The sequence below is a fragment of the Empidonax traillii genome, unplaced genomic scaffold (genome assembly GCF_003031625.1).
Source record: "Empidonax traillii isolate 1590-97213 ecotype Southwest subspecies unplaced genomic scaffold, ASM303162v1 scaffold423:size1405600, whole genome shotgun sequence".
In the NCBI taxonomy this organism is placed as follows: Eukaryota; Metazoa; Chordata; class Aves; order Passeriformes; family Tyrannidae; genus Empidonax; species Empidonax traillii.
Genome location: NW_020955616.1, coordinates 192,547 through 213,516, shown reverse-complemented (window position 1 = coordinate 213,516; position 20,970 = coordinate 192,547). Strand labels below are relative to the sequence as shown.

The 20,970-nt window shown below is 34.9% G+C and overlaps 1 protein-coding gene across 11 annotated transcripts in view; it reads right to left on the bottom strand.

Annotated features, from left to right (window-relative positions):
* MYCBP2 (MYC binding protein 2, E3 ubiquitin protein ligase) overlaps positions 1 to 20,970 on the bottom strand; it is a 177,824-nt gene that overhangs the window by 131,678 nt on the left and 25,176 nt on the right. For all 11 annotated transcript variants that reach the window (XM_027894283.1, XM_027894284.1, XM_027894291.1 and 8 more), the window contains exons 3-9: positions 13,270 to 13,485; positions 8,185 to 8,338; positions 6,131 to 6,327; positions 5,667 to 5,909; positions 5,334 to 5,405; positions 4,047 to 4,143; positions 1,141 to 1,214 (exon numbers count right to left, since the gene is read on the bottom strand). In XM_027894283.1, coding sequence (XP_027750084.1) covers positions 1,141 to 1,214; positions 4,047 to 4,143; positions 5,334 to 5,405; positions 5,667 to 5,909; positions 6,131 to 6,327; positions 8,185 to 8,338; positions 13,270 to 13,485 — 1,053 coding nt within the window. The remainder of the gene's footprint in view (positions 1 to 1,140; positions 1,215 to 4,046; positions 4,144 to 5,333; positions 5,406 to 5,666; positions 5,910 to 6,130; positions 6,328 to 8,184; positions 8,339 to 13,269; positions 13,486 to 20,970) is intronic.

Sequence of the window (20,970 nt, the reverse complement as noted above, 5' to 3'; positions counted from 1 at the left end):
TACAAAAATATACTTTATAGTGCATAATAAATGCATTAATTTACTTTTCAAATCACAAGTGCACACGTATAATACTATTTCAGAGTAAACTGTCAGGGGACACATTGATAAAATAACATTTATTATAAAATAACATTACAGAGGAGAAAAGAAGAAAGTGGCAAACAGGACAAGGTGAAATAAGTACCTGACATACCTTAAGCATATATTGAGTTCAATGAAAATGCTATGAACACTATGAAAATAGTTAATTGCTATAGAAATAATTAACTCTGAAACTCACAATAGTAATCTTACTTGCATAAATATTTACATCTAAATTTTAAGCCCTTAATTTCTCCTGATTTGGAACCCAAAATTCTGCATGCAGAGTGACTCCTGTAGAGAGTAGCTAAACCAGTTTTCTGTTTACAAGTGCAGATGGAGTTCTTCCATTAGGAGGGAAATGAATTAATCTTCCTTTTCTCATAGTTGTATGTCTGGCATCTTTTGACAACCCAATCTCACCCCATCCCTGCCCCATCCTTTTTTTACAGCTTTCTAAGTATCAAAAACCAATTCAGAACTAAGACTGTAGTAACTGTCTGCATAAAAAACATACAACAATCACAATGTAGTAGAAGCACTTCTTAGGGCTTCCACAGTTTTGGCCAACAGGCAATTTTCATACAAAATCTATTGGAATGTAGTATATTTAATCTCTCTTCTGTTAAAACTGGCTGAAATTCCCCAACAAGTTCCAAAGCAATCACATAAAACTGATCTAGGAAAAAAATTATAATTAACCTCTACAAAGCTTATGGTCCAGAGATCCTCTAGACTAACATGTTAAAAAGATATTATTCCATGTATAACATTTTTTCCCCAAAAGAACAGTCAAGTTTTTCTTAAAACTTATCTGAAAAATAAAAAGCCTGAGAAATCCATCATAAATCAGAATCTTGTGAATAAATACCAAAATACTGCTTCTTTATGCACAAATATGGCAGTTTCTCATTATTTCTAGTTACATGGATTTCTTCCTTAGTTGTGTTCGTAAAGAAAAAGCCAAACATTAAGGAAAAAGGAAGCTAGAAATATGGTAAAGTAAAAAAATTCAGTTGAGAGAAAATCAGTCTAGCCATCATATGCAAAACTTACATCTCTAGATGCTGCTATCTGATTAATATATTCTCCATCAGTGAAAAGGATATTCTGCCCTTCAGTATGACAATCTGTGAGAGGAAAATGAAGTGCACTGCATCAGTTTATATTAGCATACACACACACACTTGTCTCTGCTTTTATCTAATTCATTCTTACTACAATCAGATTATGAGAGTTCTAGTTTGTCTACAGTGAGATCATACCGTTCTGCTAATGTAATATTTTACACTGGAATCTCCTGTCTCACCGAAACCATATAATACTCCTTAGTTACTATAAGAGTTATTACAGAACTTTCCATTGTATGCAATGTAAGTGGTTACACTCCCATATCTAACGTCAAAAAAAAAAAAAGCATTTAGTATTCACTTGTAAGTTTTAACAGAACTAAATTCTAATTTTTTAAGACTGTTAAGTCCTTTCCCAGAGATCGTTTTTATACATAAGGGCCATTATCTTTAAAGAAATGTTTCCTCAGTCCAGCATATAAAACCTACAGGAAAAAAAAGGAATAAAACTTTCCACAATTTATCTCATTTTTCATCACTAAAAAATTTCACTAAACTAATAACTGAAAATCTAGGGGGGCTTGAAAACTATAAAGCATATACTTGAATACATCACACATTTATTTCAAATAGGTCAGCCAATTCCAAGAAAAAAAGGTAGGAAAAGAATTCTACCCAAATTAGGAGAAAAAAGACCACTTTCTCTGTAAGTTTAAACATATGTCCCTAATACCATTTCTTCTTCCCTTCCTGATCTGTTGACAGAATTATGAACAAAGAGATTGATGTTACTTGGTTTTTAAGGTGCCTGTCTCATGGATTACACATAGGAAAGAGACCTCTTCCAAAAATACTACAGGACAGCTACTTCACACTCCAAAGTGTTCATAACCTGAACAAAGATCCAATCTCAGTCATTTTAACTACTAAATATAATGTTAAATAAAGCACATTTTCTAGCATAACTAGCAAGTTTGCTATTTTTTTGCTACCTAGCTGTGCATTAAAAAATAATACAGCTGAAAACACCCCACAGTATTTAGAAACCCATAAACTTGTTTACTTTTTCCTGCTATACTGCCCTGACCAATACAGTGTCTTACCAGGAATCAAATATGCATTAGATAACCCTCTATAATTCTCTCATCTTTTAGCAAAGTACCTAAAATAGACAACCTTCACCTTAGCGCAGACCCAGGTATGAATCACAGAGGGTATGCAGCAAGCAGGATGGAGAAGGGCAGATATACTGAAGTTTGATATACTGCTCTCCCAAAAACAATCTCAGATTTAACAACCAACGCTAATTCATATTACTAATTCTCTATGCTGCAAAATTATATCAGTGATAAAACAAAAGAAATTTCAAAAACTTGACATGCAGTTCCAAAAATATCTAAATGATATTTCTCAAAAGGTTACAGAAAGTTGGTAAGTATTTAGATTCCTTGAATGACTGAAAATTACATGTTCACACAAGCAGAACAGTTACGGAAATGGCACATTCTGACCACCAGTGGGTCCATATTATACTGTTTAGCCCATCGCTTGAATCATTCAAGAAGAGGCGAGTTTCCCAGTAAACATTTTTGGGGGTTGGTCATATGTTTGGTAGATGTGTTCAAAGAGGAAATCTGGAACAGGGATGCTTTTTTGTTTTAAATACATGTTCTCCAGAAGACTTCCTAAAAATCAGCACTTTTAACATCCAGGCCCAACATTAAATATCAAATTAATGAAGAGAGTATAAAATGGAAGGCAAATGGAGTATCTGCAAAAACTAGGACAGCATAGTGTTCTCAGCTAACATGGAACTTGATAATAATTATGTTACAAATGGTAACACTATTAAGGACCTCAAAGGACCCTACTGGTTGAAGAAGCTGCCCTGAGATGAAGAAAGTTGAAAAACCACCCGAAAAGTCATTTTGTCAGGCCCTTGAATATGCTGTCACTGAAATTTCTAATACAGCCCCACAAAGAACAAGAGCACCTTAGACAGACATTCAAGCTTTAAGGATGTGCAGAAAGTTGCCTGGATTAGACTACACATTCATAATTCATTTAAAAAATTACTTTTTGCGTTTCAAAGACAAAAATCGTTAGAGAATTTTTCTGAGGATTCAGTCATTGGTTTCTTATTTATGTTAGGATGAAACAAAATCTTTCTTCTGATTATAGAATAAACCTATAATTGTTTGATCAACAGGTATTCTTGTGTCCTTCTACTATTTATGTGAGTGGCTAAGAACAGATGTGTTCCACTAGGAGGCCATTAAAGCATGTTCCAGGAACTTCCTCATTCTCTAAATAGAGACTGAAGTTATGAGGCTTCCTCTGAAAAAAGCCAACAAAATGAAACAAAACAAAACAACAAAACAAAACACTCTACCAAAACAAAAACAAACCTAAAATAAATCCCCAAACATATAAAGCAAAACCCACCACCAATACAAACATCACAAGTATGGTCCATCTGTGTTCATTAACTGCCTTGGCTTTTTGGATAGATTTTTACTTATATTAAAAACCAAACTGTTTTGTTCACAGTTTATAACTACCCACCTTTAAGAGATCCTGGAAACAAAGACATATGAGAGCCAAATGCTCAAAGTTCAAATGGGGAAGAAATAAAGATTTTTAAGAAGGAATTTAAGCTCATCTTTAAATTAAGATGAACACACATTCTAAAATGTTGCAGTATTCTTCCAATACTTGGAATAAGATGCAAGGTCTCTAAGTGAAATACTGCAGCTGGTCCAATGCACTATAGTAATAAAAAAAGAAATCTCTGTGATCTCTAAATCTCAGTTTCTCTTCTGCTTGCCTGAAAATATATATAGCATGCAAATAGTAAGCTATAACCAACTTCTCACATCTGGATGGTCTTACCTGGCAGAGCAACTGTACCGTCTTGTTCCAAAGTTTCAGGGTTTATTCTTACGGCTGTCATACTGTGATTACTCGCATCTCTATATAATAAATAACCCTGGTAAGAGTAAAAATATATATATTGGTATGAAAATATTCTTAAATACATCAACAGGTATTGTTAAAAGGGAAAAAACTGCAACCATTATTTTAGGTATTGCTTTAAAATTTTGGAAGACTTTTATGTCATATTTGCTTCATTTTGATAATCTTTTGGGTACAGTCACTGTGTGGGTTCCATACACCTGTACAAGCATTCAAAAAACATCACATACATTTATAGTTACGTACAGAATGTCCAAACATGTGAAACCACATGAATCCTATGCCTTTCCAAACTGATAAAACAGTCTCCAGAAGAAATGTACCCACACACATTTGTGTTGTGCCAGTATACCTTCTGGTGATCTGTTTTAACACTAAATAAAACCAGATTTCACATATGTGTACATATATATATATACACACACACGATAAGTGTAATTATAGAACATGTATTTGTAATGAAGAATTTCACTTCAGAAGCGTGGCAAGGAATATATTTAAAATCACAATGGGACAATGAGATCACAAGTTAATAGTAAATATACAAAAAAAATTGCTCACAAGTTAAAAAATTAAGTAAATTCCCTAGTCTCTGAAAAATAATTTTTTTGAATGTTTTGAGGGATTTTTATAATGAATAACAAAGGTATAAGAAAAGGTGGTTGATATTCTGGAAACTGACTAAATCTAAAAAACAAACCATCCAAATATTGTTAACTCCGCAGCAGCAACATCCACAATTATCTCTAGTTATTGTTCATACAAGCTCAATCCTCCCCCAATGAGAACAGCATTTCCTTATTTTACTGCAAATGTTTTAAAGTCAATTTGTTTTCCTAAACAGATATTTCAAATATTTTTTACACTACTTTGTTGCAACACCACACTTTTACATCCGCTGACATTCATTCAAAAAGCAGACATCAAGTGACTGTACAATCCATAAACTGATGTGTTAAATCATCATATATTGAGGAAGTCTTCACAGTGACTACACAAGAACACTTCATTACTCCCTTCTATATGCCAGTACAATCAGATGTTCCCCATCTTCCACAATTTAAAAGTCATTCATGTTTTTTATAACTAAAGCCAAAGGAATGATAAAATATCCATGCAACCTTACTCAAAGCCAAGGTCTACCTAAATTACTCATGAGGGATAGGGAGGGCCACATGTTTTATATTTTAAGTATTCACCTACCTGAGCATAGCCTAACCAAGACTTTTTTTCTTTTCTGTTTTTGATGCGGGATGTAGAATTGTATATATGGCCCTGAAAAGCAAAAAACTCCAATCATTTAACAAACACCAGAGTCAAAACTTAATACACAATAATTTACCATCTGAATAACAATGTCTTCAACATACTGTGAAAACTCCAACAAAATGCTGTCAAATTCTCATAGAAATCATCAGAAAACTTAAACTGTAAAAGTGATCATTAATAAGCTATTTAAGATTCTCCATGGGAACAGGACATCATAAAAGTTAAATTATTAACTGTCACTCATCAGATGAGAAATAATCACATTACCCTCACTGTCCCGCTATATCCAGAGCCAATTTTGTAAAGTCCATCTTTACATAAGAGATAGAGGAAAAAACCATCACTCTGAAGTAGGCACTGGTCATCTTCATCTACAGATATTTCTTTCAATGGCCACTTGTGCATCAAGGCTGCCTTCTTTATCCCATTACTGAACCAGTCCTGGATTTGGATTTTGCCCACCAGAACTGCCTGTACACTCCGCTGAAGAGAATTTAAAATGGTTGGCACCTAAAGGGTAAAAGAAATAGTGAGTGAAAAACAAGACTATTTTTTGAATGCTGTATTTTCTGTTCTATCTCCAACTCAAGAGAGACAAAGAAATACCTACTCATCTCGAAAACAGTGAGGGGGAAAAAAGCTAACTGAATTAAACAACAGATCTTCTCAGAACTCACGAGAAGTACTCATTTACATAAATTCCCAGAAACAGAGAAGTTTTAGTGCAAGACCTGAATAGTCTGACAAGCATGGCTGCCATTATTGGTGAGGATTGCAGAGATTGCTTGCAATGTTCTTCCTGTCTCTCCCCATGCAGCTACCAAACTGAAGAGGCAAGCGCAGGAAAGTGCTGTCAAGGACTGTCCTGTACTGTCATTCATTCCCGTGCTACGGACAGTTATTTCCAGAAGCAGCTGGAACAGGGATTCTGCAGACAAAACACAGCCATTAAACAGATGAGTCAAAATCATACAAAACAATTTGACAGTCAATAAGCAATTCAACTTAGAAAATACATGACACATCTTTCTTCAGCCATTATGTTTAGCCCTAATTTCAGACAGAAAATAAAGCGTCACAATCAAGTAGACCTAAAATACCTTTAACTTTTCATTCTTCTTCAGTCGGAAAATGTCAAGCCTTGATAATCACCATGGCCAAAGAAGAAAAACTACAAGTCTTCTGTCACAGCGGAACACATTAACAAGAAAAGAGCCAGGAGTTATCTGACCTGCCTATTCAGTCTACCTCATCACTTAACTGATGTGCAGGTCTTGACCAAACTTCTCTACTTTTTTCTGACTCTTACCCATGTTGAAGCACAACCCTTTTCACGGAAATGAGCATTTCAAATCAAAGCTTGAAAATTATTTTGATTGTATGCCTCTATTCAAGCATATATGTTTAGTGGCTGAACATCTGTAGCAATCCAGGTGTGAACAGAAATCCACCTCAGTTTTGTTGACAGCAGATAGAAATAATCATGAAGGCAGATATCAAAAAGTATTCTTTGAAGCTTTTTAATACTCTGTGCATTAGTATAAAAATAAAAACTTCCTATAGCAAATTACAATGAGTCTTTGGAAATGGAATACTGTGAAGTCATAAAATATGGAAAAAATACATAAAGTCTAAAAGTATTTTTAAAATTATTTTTAACAACATATGCTACAACTTAGCCTTCCCTGTGGTTCTATAAACTAGTAAAAATTATGAATCAACAAAAGATAATTGGATTTTAACTTAAAGGACATAATCAATCATGCATGCAAATGCATCAGGAGTTCAACTTGTATTTTCAATATCAATAAAAAACAAAATTAATTTTCAGGGAAGTTTTTGGATGGTCAGAGGAAATACAAAGAAAAATTCTTGCACTCTGCTTAGCACATAAATTACAATGTTAAATATCTAAGCTACAGATTAGCTCTCTGCACTGGTGCAGCCTCACCCTGAATATTGTGTGCGGTTTTGGTCACCTCAGTATAAGAAAGATATTAAGTCATTATAGATTGTCCAAAGGAGGGCAACAAAGACGGTGAAGAGCCTTGAGGGGAAGCTGTATGAGGAGCAGCTGAGGTCACTTGGTGTGTTCAGCCTGGAGGAGACTGAGGGAGGAGACCTCACTGCAGTCTAAAACTTCCTCGTGAGGGGAAGAGGAGGGGCAGGCACTGATCTCTTCTCTGTGGTGACCACTGACAGAACCTGAGTGAACTTCCTGAAATTGTGTCAGGGGAGGCTCAGGTTGGATATCAGAAAGCGATTAATCTAGAGGGTGGCTAAATGCTGGAACAGGTTCCCCAAGTAAGTGGTCACAGCACCAAGCCAACAGAGTTTGACAAGCGTTTGGACAATATTCTCGGGCACATGGTGTGACTCCTGGAGATGGTCTGTGCAGGGTCAGGAGTTGGACTCGCTGACTTTGTAGGTCCCTTCCAGCTCGGCATATTCTGTGATTTTGTGATTACAACAGCAGATTGCAAGAGAAGCCCACTCTAGAACTATATTCTGTCCAATAACACCAAGTATTTTATGCTTCAGTAAGATAAGTGAATCGCATGATTCAGTGAAACTCTGCATATGCACCTTTTACATGTTCTAGAAATGATTAATGCTGAGGAAGTACTGGGTACATGCATCAGAGTGAGTTTACATTCCAGAATCAAGTCCATCAGTCGAGAACAAGCATATTACTATCTCACAAATACTTGATAGAAATCATTTTCTTCTGTCCAAGACAAAACTCATGTATGCTAATACAAAAACAGTAATAGATAGATATTACCTAGGACTTCAGGGGGCTCTGACTGCAGGCCTTCTGGTTGCTGACCTTGGAGCACATTAAGTAGGGCTTGTAGGCTCCTGAGACACAAGGATGGATGAGAAAATCTTGTCTCCTTTATCAGTTCAAAGACTTCACATAGTCCAACTTCGATGATCTAAGGAAGTACAGATTTTTCAGAATAGCTGTTAATATAATGTTTTTACATCTTCATCAATAAAGGTATATCCCAATGTACACTGAACAAGACAGTTACTCAAACCAAAAAAAAAAAAAAAAAAAAAAAAAAAAAAAAAAAAAAAAAAAAAAAAAAAAAAANAGAATACAGTGATAATTCAAATGAGAATCAAAATCAACTGTACTAGCAAATATTAAACAGAAGGTAGCCATTATATGAAAGAGCATATCTAAGCAGAGTAATAAATTTTTTGAAAAAATGAGGAAACTTAAAATTTTTTTGCACAATATAAGACAAACTGTGTCTCTGAGCCCTTCTTATTTCTATCCAGTTCACCCTTTCTTAGACAGACCTCTTTATCCTTGCTCATTAATGTGAACCAGCAAGCTAGAATTGGCTTGCAATCTGGCTTCACAACTTGAATAACAATACATTTGACAGCTGATATTGGCAGCTCTAGCACTTTCCCCTCCAAAGCCTCGGAGATTAGTTTTTATATTGTGACAAAAACAAAGATTAACTGTTTGTCACTAAAACTCCATATGTACTCATCACAGACATGCATTAAGTGAACTAATAGAACATGTGCAAAAGTGCTGTTATAGCCACTCCTAACTTTCCCTTTTAGAATTCCTGAATATTCTGAGATTATAATTATGCTTCCCTCCACTACTCTCTTTCATCTCCTTCTCAAATTCCGTATGTAAAAACAATGAGGATGAATAAAAAGAAAGCAGGGTTAGCTCTTTTTTATAAGCAACCATATCTTCAAAACTTCACTACCTGTTTTGGTCAGGAGCTGTTTAGAGTATTTAACATAGATTCACTCTTGAGTAAAATCTAAGGAAAAGACTGAAATGTGAAAATAAATAATGTTGTTAATGGAACTGCCACTAATGCTTAAAACACATCTGACAGTCAGCTACAAGTTCTACTGGATGCCTGTAATTTTGCTACCATTCAATTTATTTTGATTCCAGTCTTTCAGAAAATATTTTACCACCTGTTTCTATTTTGGAGGAAGAATAAAAACATAATCAAATCAAGTCTTCAACATGCAACACCAATTTTCCAGCAAATTACACCTTACATTTCACATCTTCAATGGATTGGTGGGGAAACACATGCATGGAACCTACTGGGGAAAAAAATGTCAACAAAATAATGGCACAGATGTTTTTTCCAGGATCCAAAACTCACCGTCATCTTGCAGGCTAAAAAATAAAATACCCTGTAGTACATTTTTAGAAATTCACTTTCTTTTCAGTTATATTATCTTTGAGAGAAACTGAGAAGTTTATTTTATGCTTCCCAATCATCAAACAGAAGACCTCATCTAGGAGCTGACAGTTGGAGGAGAGGCAGTTGGAGGAAGCAGAGAACATAATGCAGTGGAGAAAATCATTTGGTGAACTTCCATTACAGCAGGAATCAACAATGGATAATTCTGCTGGGATGTTATCAAGTCTGACCAAGTTTTGGCTTGGATTTTAAATATCTAAGATCAAGAGACTGGGAAGGCTTCATAAAACACACCTTAATATCTCAAGTATCTATATTTTATATATATACATACATATATGTATATATATGAATATCTGTATATATGATTTTTGTATCTCTCTCCTCCACACTGTGCACTGAAGAACAGAATGAGTAAGAAGTTCTTTTCAAGACATCTCAAGCTTGTTCTCACTGCTCTCTGAAGGGTCTCTGAGACAAAGCAATCACTGCTGCCTCAGTCTCTACATCACAGTCTGACTGCTTTTACTGATGCTCTCCATGTGGTCACCCTCCTGTTCCCTTCGCAAAACCTTTGAGACTTCAGATCAAAAGTCCAAGTCTAAGCCCACTTAACAAAGGGTACACAAAATTCTAGCATTGTGATTCATATCTAATTCCTAAAAACCCTATTTCTTCAAGAAATTTATTCTACTCTATTATTTTTTCTCTATCTTCCCTCTCATAGCGTAATAAGCATTGTGTCCAATGCTCACATTTCTATATTTGCTTAAAATACTTAATACTCTGCATTAAATCATATCATACATATATTAAAAAAAGAAAAACAAACCTAAATTTAAAAACGTAACACATTTTCCTAATGCATTTTAAGAGATCTAAAGTCAGACTCTAAAGAAAGTAATTATTTTGCTTTTCTTTACTGTTGCACTTCAAAATTTTCATTTTTGCTCAAGTTCATTACCAAAATGTATGCCAATGCAGGAACAGAGAATATTTAAGTCAGTTAATTCTACCTTAATCACTTTAATATAGTATTTGTTCCTTTTAGTACAGAGCTTTTATGGATTACCCTTAACTGAATGTTAGATTTAATACTGGGGGAAAGTACCTCTTTTTAACACTTAGATTTACAAATCATATCATTAGAACTCAATCTCCCCTATTTTTAGTAGAGAGAACTCCCCATCATTAGCTAATGTACTAAGTAAAAAAGGTACTGAATAAGTGCGTCAAGCAACACAAAAATTTCCAAAAATATAAAGCTATCAAAGCAAGTTACTAAAGTGTCTGAATAAAACTAAAATGCAATTTTTTTATTGTGCTAATATCTGAAGAGCAGCAAATTGTGTCTCTACATCTCTTTTAACAATGGTAAAAACAATTGCTCTCAATCTAATTACAGAAATTGCATAGGACAACTTTTAATTCTGAAATACATTCTAAATAAAAGCTCTCAAAAACCTCACTTCCTCAAGTTTAGGATGTAAAATAAAACACTTCACTGAATACTTGAAATCAACCTAAGCTGTATAAAAAGTAGAATGTTTTCAACTTATTCTCAATTAAATGAAGCATTTTTGTAAATAAAAAATCCCCATCACACAATGGACCAACTTCATCAGTTTAATTCTAGATAATTTGGAAAAGTAAAAATCCTGGTTACATTTTTTAATTTGACTTTCACTACACTGTCAAACTCAAAATACAGTATTCTTTTAAATAAGTTAACAATTACTATCAGAAATTGATCTTGTAAATATTGTAAACCTTAGAAACTTCAATAACTTTATTCTTTAACAAACTGAGCCCTACCCAATATTGTTCATTATACACAAAATCAGATCATAATATACTCAAAGTATGAGACTAACATGTATATCCAAGATACCAAGACATTTACCTAGTCTCTGTACGTTTTTACTACACAAAGTAGCTCCAAGTAGATGCCTTTTTCAAAAGCATGGATACAAGTCAGATTGTTACCTCCAAGTAAGCTAAACAACCTAATATTAGCCATATAGTTATGAAAAATACTGAGGTTGTACAAAGCATCTAAGCCATTACTGAAACAAAAATGCTAGAATTCTTCGAAATTTTGTAGATGCTTTGCTAAAAACGAGTAGTTTGAAAGCACATTGATTTTCATCAATTTTATACTTGCTGTACTAAATAGCACAAAACAACAACTAAATAGCACAAAACAACAACTAAATAGTACAAACCAACAAAACCAACAATACAACAAAATATCTCACCAATTTTCTGTTTTGAGATATTTCCTACCCACAGTTTCCCTACCATTTTTTAAGTCACCATCTTTCTAAAACTGTGCTACTTACTATCCAAGTCTCTTTTTGATAAACTCTCCAACAGCTTTAATAATAACAATCTTTTAGTTTCCATATGCAAGTGTTTTGTCTACACCACTGATAAATCTCATAACATCTCTTAATTTCAAAATCTCTTTAAAAATCCATTGCATTCTTTAAAAATGCTAATAACTACACTGCCTTTTACCTAAAGTAAATTAAGCATCTAAAAGCACTTGCTGATTCATTTAATATAATCCACAAAGAATCAGACCCAGTTCATAAACAATAAACTTTATTTCTACTTACCACATGTTATTTTGCAATCATCAATCATGAAATTTCAGTTACCTGACTTGCTTATGTTCCTCTGCAATTCACCACCACTGTTTTCCAGAGTGTAAACTTGGCCCTTCAGATAATCCTAACCTAAACACAATCATCTAAATAAACCTAATTTTCTAAGCAACTTGAACACTCTACATAGTCAAGGCTGCAGTAACCTTTTTTAATTCAGCACTTGTATTTGTTTTAGAGCAAATACAAACAAGGAAAGTTAATCTGAATATGCTTTTTGGACTCAGAAGAATAACAAACTAAGCAGGATTCACAGCACTGGTAAGCTAGCAATGAACAAAACTAAATGCACAGAAGTTAAACAGTACAAAACATGTGAATCAGCAAATAGAAAATAATTAAGAAATCAGTAAATCCAATACAGATTATTGCTGACTTTGCACCATTAATCCTACTACAAGCTCAGAAGTAGCAAATAGTACAAAAACTCATGCTAACTGTTGAACTATAGCATCAAAATCCTAATGTGCATTACTATCTGCCATTAAGGGCACTAAAGCCAAAAAAGGCAACATGTTAACAACTATGTTAACAAGAATAATTAAGTTACTGAAGTTGCATGCATACCTGGCAAAACATCTTAGAAAACATTCCACCGAGTGATTTCCAACAGCAGGAAAGACTTACTCTTTGTGGAGAATAAAGCAAGAACAAGCACCCCTTTACCACTGTGAGTTCATAGCCTCTGACAGATTTAAGAGCTGCTTTATTTGCGCCATTTTTGTGTAGACTTTTGAGGTTATAGGTTTTCAATTACCAACACACATAAAGGAGTGCAAGTAGAATGTTTATCTGACATTTAATTGACTGTGATTTGGGCAGGTACCACAGATCATCCTAATTCATCAAATCAGATGTTTCTGGACTACATGGACTGCAAATAAAACTAGAGCGATTTCCTGAGCAATTGGCTTACAACATGGTACTTTATTCCCCACAAAGAACATACCAACCTTAAATGACATACACGGTGCGCTTTAAGTGGTATTGGTTACTTGCCTTTGGAAGTTTAATAGGTGGCTCTTTGGATTCCTCTTCTTCATCACTGTCCGAATCCCCACTCTGTACACTGTTCTTTGAAGCCAAAGATACAGATGCTTCCTTCTTTTGCCATTCCAACACACAATGGCGGACATTGCAGTAAACATTAAAAGCTGAAGGATTGCTATGTAATCTGATATCTGGTATGGTTATTGTACTCTCTAGGTTTTCAGTCTGAAAAACAAGATTAATTTTAATTTTAGTTTATTAGAAGTTTCAAGCTTTGCTAAATATAAATTATTTCAATAGTCTCAATAACTTAGACAGACAACATTATTTTTGAACTGGAGACAACTTTCCTGTTGAAGTACTAATTTATATTTCAGGCAGGGAATAAAGCAGGAAGAGGAAGAAATTTCAGTATGTTTCATCTAGCTTTAGGTCTCTACCTCTCATAACTTGACAAGGACATTGGGGACTGAAAATGAAAGCAGCTCAGGCTACAAAATGGTCCAAATCTGTGCCACAGTCAGAAGAGTAGCAGAATTCGGGATTTATCTTCTCAACAGGGGTCAGCTGTTGTTTAATTATTATTATTGATTTTTTAAAATGCATTCTTTGTTGTTCCAGTTGTTACTTTTTACCATTTACCATTGGTAAATACTAAGTATTTAACCTGTTTGCTAAGTATACATTAGAAATTAAAAACACCACTGCCTGTTTTGTCATTAAATGAAAACTGATGGCAAGTTCAAAAACTGCTATGGATAATATTTTTGAGGACAGTGAATACCTAATGGACAAACTACTAAATAGTAAAATCTGTCAAGGCCTATCTATGACTTAAAAGGACACCATCCTGTTTTCAGAAGCTCTGAGCCACAAAGAGTCTGGAAACTGTTCTGAGAAACTACAACTACCCTACCCCACCCTTTCCTTGGTATCTACTGCCGGTGTATTACTGTCAGCCCCTCCCAAGACACAGAAGAACCGTTCATGAGGCTGTCATTAGACTTGGAAAAAAAATAAGAAAAAACATCTTTCAAAAAAATGTGGGTTTTCTTAAATTCTGCTTTGTGCTCTCCCACTCTGCAACAATAAGATGGGACAGGAGGTACGACTGACTTGAAAAAAACCAAAATCCTAGAACAAAAGAAAATTAATCCTCTGGCAGGGTGATTCTTTCCATTTGGTTGTGTACTACCAATGACAAGGCTGGTTGGAAAAGAGGCTATGAAAAACCGGACTTCAAGCATATGAGAGGAAGCAATTCTCTGTAACACTTAGGTATAAACAGAGGGCACAAAGAATCTGTAAGGACATGAGGCCTAGGTTAAGAGGGCAGGACAAATTTTTTTAAACATGCAAGGCAAAATTTGGAGAAGCATTAGGCAGAGTAATGATTAACTTCACAAGGTCATTCTGGTTTCTCCCCTGTATTCTTGGGGGGTGTAGGGGGGCAAGGTTTGTTGAGAGTAGAGGCTTTTTTTCTTTTTCTTTTAATTACACAGGATAGATGTTGTGCATGGTCACACTCATCTAGCAGGAGGTTAATTATACTACAATGATTTGGAATAGATCAGAGAAAGCAGTGATGGCAAAGATGATGAAAAAACAGAGATGAGTGAAAAAAATTTGGGAACCAAATTTAATGGGGTGACTTATTTTTCTACAATATGGTTGCCACAATTTTATACATCAAAACCACATTTTTATGTGTACTTCTATTTTTATTAATACTAGAAATAACACAAGCCTCTAAGCTAGACCTTTTAACATCATATGTTCCAAAACACACCAAAAAATTCAACATTATTACAAAATATTTCATAGGTTATGTATTTCCTTTTATTTTTGACTATGCAATTATTCTAACTGTGTTTGGTATATATTTGCCTATCCTTCCTTTCTTTTATTACTACAAAGTTACTGCAAACTAAAACAAAGAGGCAATGCTTTACTCAGCAGCCTATTTTACCCAACACAGTGTGTTAATTTTTCTTACCTGTGCCAGTGTCAGCAGTAAGCACAAAAATATAAAGATAACAAAGGAGGAAAAAAAAGCTGGAAAAAGTTCCCTACATACATACTGGAAGTCTAGCAGGTTTTTTTTTTTTCCTATTTCTTTTTAGCACAACAGAACTTATGCCATTAGGGATTAAAGACAGCATAAGTTTAGTCCTTGTTCAACATTAATATCTTTGAAACAATAAAGCTCCTGTTAGAAATCCAGCAGTATTAATCAGTGCAAGAACTCAAGATACACTTTGATACTGGAACAACACAGAAGGTTGTATCAAAATAGATTTGGACTAATACCAATGATAATGAGCTACTACATACTTCAGAATTTATCTGGCACCAGAAAACTAAACGGTTATAACATATGACTCTTCTGTATGCCAAGTATCCATATACATTACCCTAAGAGTTTTTGCAGCTGCTGTTAAGGCAAATACACAGTCTAAGCTTTCAGCTTTAAAGCTAACTCAGTTGAACTCCACAGGTTAAAAAAATTCTTTATTAAATTTACTATGCGCTTCCTAGTTTACTGTCAGTTACAGGAAGAGAAAAATATCTGGAGCCTCTGAAATATCTCTATCTGAAGTTCTCTTATCTAGTTAGTATCATGTATTGCAATTATCACTTCTGTGAAGAGTTTCCATTCCAATTTTTTCTTGTCAGTTCAGCTTAGCCTTTGTTCCAGAACAGCCTAAGTTCTTAGTTCATGTAACCGCTTTTGAAATAGGTTGTTCAAATTGTTTAAACAGCACTGACAATTTTAGACATTACGGTGTTAGATAAAACATCAATGTGTCTTTCTTTGCCTAATAATAACAAGCTGACTAATTTTCAGAAATAAACTCCTTATTCTCTATACTTTACAAGTATTTTACAGTAACTATTAACCAGTCCCTTACTCAATGCTTTAGCTTTTAAACAGGAAGCATTTTAATCATTCAATCTTTGTGTTCAGTCTTTCAGTCTTCTACAATAGTACATGAACTACAGTTACATACACTACTCTCCCACTCAGACTTCAGTACAGCACAACATCACCTTGAAACTTCACCATAAGGTAATAATAATGATTTATTCATGATGGAGTCTGAGAGGCTTTAACTATAACACCTGTAGTTACCAGGTCTTCAAAACAAACACCTCTTCAAAAGTGGGGAGATATAAGCAGGTTGCATAAACACCACTTTCGTAGATATCTTTTAAAAAAGGCAACGAAACAGGAAAACTTTGTCCCTCTAATGAAAATGCTCATTCAGTAAACAGCTTTTTCTTTTTCCTTTTGTTCTTTTATCAATGGTAGACAAAATTATTCAAAACAGACATCAGCAGTTTTTTCCTTATGAAGCAAGTTGTTTTCCTTTCCAGATTACAACAGATTGCTAACTTCACTGAGGTCAGATACACTAAACAAATTAAAAACTGGGCTTTAAGTTCATCCCATTATCAACCGAAAGTTTCCTTTTCTACAACAATTGAGAGCCTTCTGCACAGTCATACAAACTTCAGCCTGGAGGAGACTGAGGGGAGACCTCATTGTAGTCTACAACTTCCTCTTGAGGGGAAGAGGCAGACACTGATCTCTTCTCTGTGGTGACCAGTGACAGGACCCAAGGGAATGACCTGAAGTTGTGTCAGGGGAAGTTTAGGTTGGATATTAGGAAAAGGTTCTTCACCTAGAGGGTCACTGGGCACTGGAACAGGCTCCCCAGGGAAATGGTCATGGCACCAAACCTGACAGAGTTCAGGAAGCATTTGGATGATGCTCTCAGGCATGTGGTGTGACTCCTGGGAAAGGTTCTGTACAGAGCTAAGGGCTGCACTAGATGATCCTTGTGGACCTCTTCCAACTCAGCACATTCTGTGATTCTTCACAGTCATACAAACTTTCCTGATAATATGAGACTCACGCTACCTCCTTGCTACAGTCTTGTTGATGGTTAATAAGATTTTGAGGTAAAACAGATAATTAAGAAAATCTAACCAATAACTGTGCCTACAGAACTCCATTCAGTAATTTTATATCAAACTAATAAAGTCTATTTTAATTTACAACAATTTTCTTAATGATTCTGCATTTCCTGTTGGTACAAAATACTTCTACACTGGCAAGGAAAACAGCGGAAAACTAAGCCAAAATTAACTTCTAAGAACTCTGTAAAGCAATTTATTAACTTTAACAGACCTAGGATTATTAATAATCCAAACAGATTGTTCTTGAGCTACAGGATACATTATTTCAAGAAAGAAACACACTCTTACAGCTTGTTTTAATCGTGTTAGGACTACTAAGATTCCCATGACACTTATCAATAAGGTTAAGAGCAACAATCACTTTTTCTCCACCTCTGAATGTATCTTTCTTGGGACATGGCTACTAGAATATTTCAATCCAAAGCACTCACTAAGTATGACTACCAGCCCAGCTTCCAGGGTGTCTAAGCAGAAGATGAGATTACAGGTTCTACACTTTTTTTTCTCCGAGAGCATTGGGTTTCTCAGAATATGAAATTGTTAGCACTTTCAAAAAGAACAGAGTTTATAGACTGGAAAACAGAATTATGCTTTTTGATTCGGTATATTTCATATGATCTGTAAGAAAGAAGGACATTCTGAAATCTTCATCCTTGTTGTTTCACTAATCATAAACTGAAAATGTACCTTCTTAAATTAAAAAATGTGATGCAACATACATCATAACACTTTAAAAAATCCAGTATTCATGAACACAGTTTTAATACATAAAGGTAAGATTTCTTGTGTGTTATTTTTTATTTTCCAGAAGATAAGAGGCTAACTCATGAGAGGGAGAATGAAGCACAGATGCCCACACCCTGATGTGTGACCTGTCCTTCTAAAGATATCATCCCTGATAAATGAAAGGGCACATTATGTAGCAAAGGTTAAACAGCACAGGTCTGGTTCATAAAGTAAGAGCAACCAACTTGTAAGTGCTCTTCTCAGTTAGCCTTTTATAATGTTCCAGTATACTCATGGAAGGGCGAGGGAAAACCAAAATCCTCTGGTCTCTTTTACACTTGTCTCAGACACAAAGAAATTGTTTTCCCAAAGGATGAAATCCTTACATAGCTTATTTTCTGACCAACCTATCTTCTTCCTCCTTAATCAGATGACTATAATAACAGTTTATTCTTAAATGTGATGAAAATAGACTATAATCTAGGAGAGGAAAGTTACTCTGTTGTTAAATATGGGCAAGGCTATAATAACCATCTGATCTAACCCATGCATAACACAGAATAGGAGCTCACCAAATTCTTCTTTGAACAGTTAAGAGATCTCTTAGAAAGCAATGCCCTCTTGAGGTTGAAACACCAAAAAATACAAAAGCCATGGAAAACACAGCCAAATTACTTGAGAAGCTACTTTTTAATGAGATAAATACTTATCCCAGTCAGTCTGTCTTATAGATCCAGTTATTTGGTTTCAATAAATTTGCCTGCTACATGAACTTCCCTTTCCAAATGTTTCATTCCTTTCATTTGTATAAAGCTCAGAAAGTCACAGGATAAAATTTCTGCATAAACTAAACAGGTGGATGTCAATCATTTCAAGTACAATCTGTGTTTGGTGGACCCCCAATTTTTCAGTATTCTTCAAATAACATTATGAGAATAGAAGATGGTGAACTCTGGTTTTCCATCTAGTCTCTTGGCTAAGGGTTCTACACAGCACTTTCATCAGTTAATAGCAAAAGGGGAGAAAAATCTAAGGTGAAAAGGAAGAAGGGAGGGTAAGCAGCAGTACTCATAAGCAGAAATAAGTTACACAGCCTATGATTTTCTGGTGATAATTTTTTGCCAAGTGAAAAAAAAAAAAAAAGGGGGGGGGGGGGTGGTAGGCAGGTAGGGACTGGAATCCAGGGTGCTACACATCCGTGCCTAATAATCAGGTATTTGTTTCCTATGTAAGACACTTTTGTTAGCACTGAATTTCTAAAGCCAAAACACACTGCACCACATGGAAAACTTTTATACCTGTGTTTAAAAAAATAGATACTAAACCACAAACCCAACAGTTAACAGTAGTTTAAATAGCAGTGATCACAGAATGACCCCAGTTTAGAAACAGAATAAGGCTCAAACTACTGGGCTACATTAAACACCAATTAATGTTTTATATCTAAAATGTTCTAACATTTAATGCTTAAATAGTAAAAATAATTGTCTTGCAATTGCTCAGTATTTTCTTTGTTTTTAAATTCTCTCCTCTTCAGTTACTCAATTATAATTTTTAGTAAGCACAGGATACAAATGACAAAATTTAGGGTTCCTTCAGCTTTTTCTTGATTTAAGGCCCTCCCCACCTCTACTAAGTTTATTAAGAGAAAGCTCCCATCTCTGTTCAGACTTAAAGTCCCTGTTTGTTGAAAAAAATAAACTGATGCACACAAACTCTCCTGCTCAGAATATCCAATAGTGATAAGCTTTCCAATATGCTCTACTAGAAAGCTTCCAAATGGAAGCTCACATTTTCCTGACAATACATACATCCATTTTCAGTCATTCTAGTGCAAAAATGATCATTGTGCTCATTCTGCTGTAGTAAACATTGGGATACACTGAAAAGTATATGAGAAAAAAAAAACTTCAAAAAACTCTACAACAAAAAGACAAGGGAACAACAAAAAAACAAAACCAAAAACCAAGGCTATGTCACTATGTCAATTAATAGTTTCATAAGATAAAGATATGAAGCTGGTTTTATCTTCCCCTTTGCAGCTACATTTTTTCAGGAAATACTCAATTTTCTGCTATCACACAGGAATAAGCTGGAATGCCTTTCTGCACCTCAGTGATTCAGAACAAAGACCAGTGTGCTGCTGGTCAATCCTGGTCTGCCTCAGAGACTGTCTAGAATAACAGTATCTGTAAAAGACATGCAAAGCCCAGTTTGCCTTTCAAAGATAGGTACATCTCTATACTTCAAGTGAAAATAGATTCAAATCCAAGAAAAGTGTTGAGAACAACGCTCCATAAGGAAGAATGCAGAGATTATCAGTTAGTGCCAAACCTATAACTACGGACAAGAACTAGCCTTAAATACATTCACATCTTCTTTGGCCATTCAGAAAGGATTCTGCCACTCCACTTATCCAATGCAACTAAATCCAAGAACTACAACTGACTGTTAAGTTTGTAACCAGCCATTCTGGATTTAGCTTCCTACTTTGGCAGTTCAAGCAGGGCACCACTACCCAGAAAGACAAGGGTCCCTTTATATAGTAACAATAACCAAACCTGAAGAGTTACTTTATTTTAAAATCACAAACTTCTGTCATCACACAGAACACACAAAGACTAACTACAATCCGTAAATTCTTCAAATTTCCAACTTGGTTGTCTTTGTTTGACAGTGACTCTGATAAAATCATGAAGGGAACAGGACTAAAACTTCTAATATCATAGCAACTGAAGCAAGGGCTGAGAAATTCAGTTTGGACCACAAATATTTCACTGTACAGTGCTGAAAACAGAAATGAAGATAAGCCCTTTCTACACTATAGTCTGAAGCTGCACTACTTGAGATAAGCAGAATAATCTGGTAAGTACCCAAAAAGTCAATACCAAATGAATAGATAGAGGGTTTGCTTCACCCTCCCAAAGTCATCTGTTTTGAGATAGAGTAACTAAGTGAGGTGTGGCAAATAGGGATAAGATGGCCAAGTTTTTCTACAGT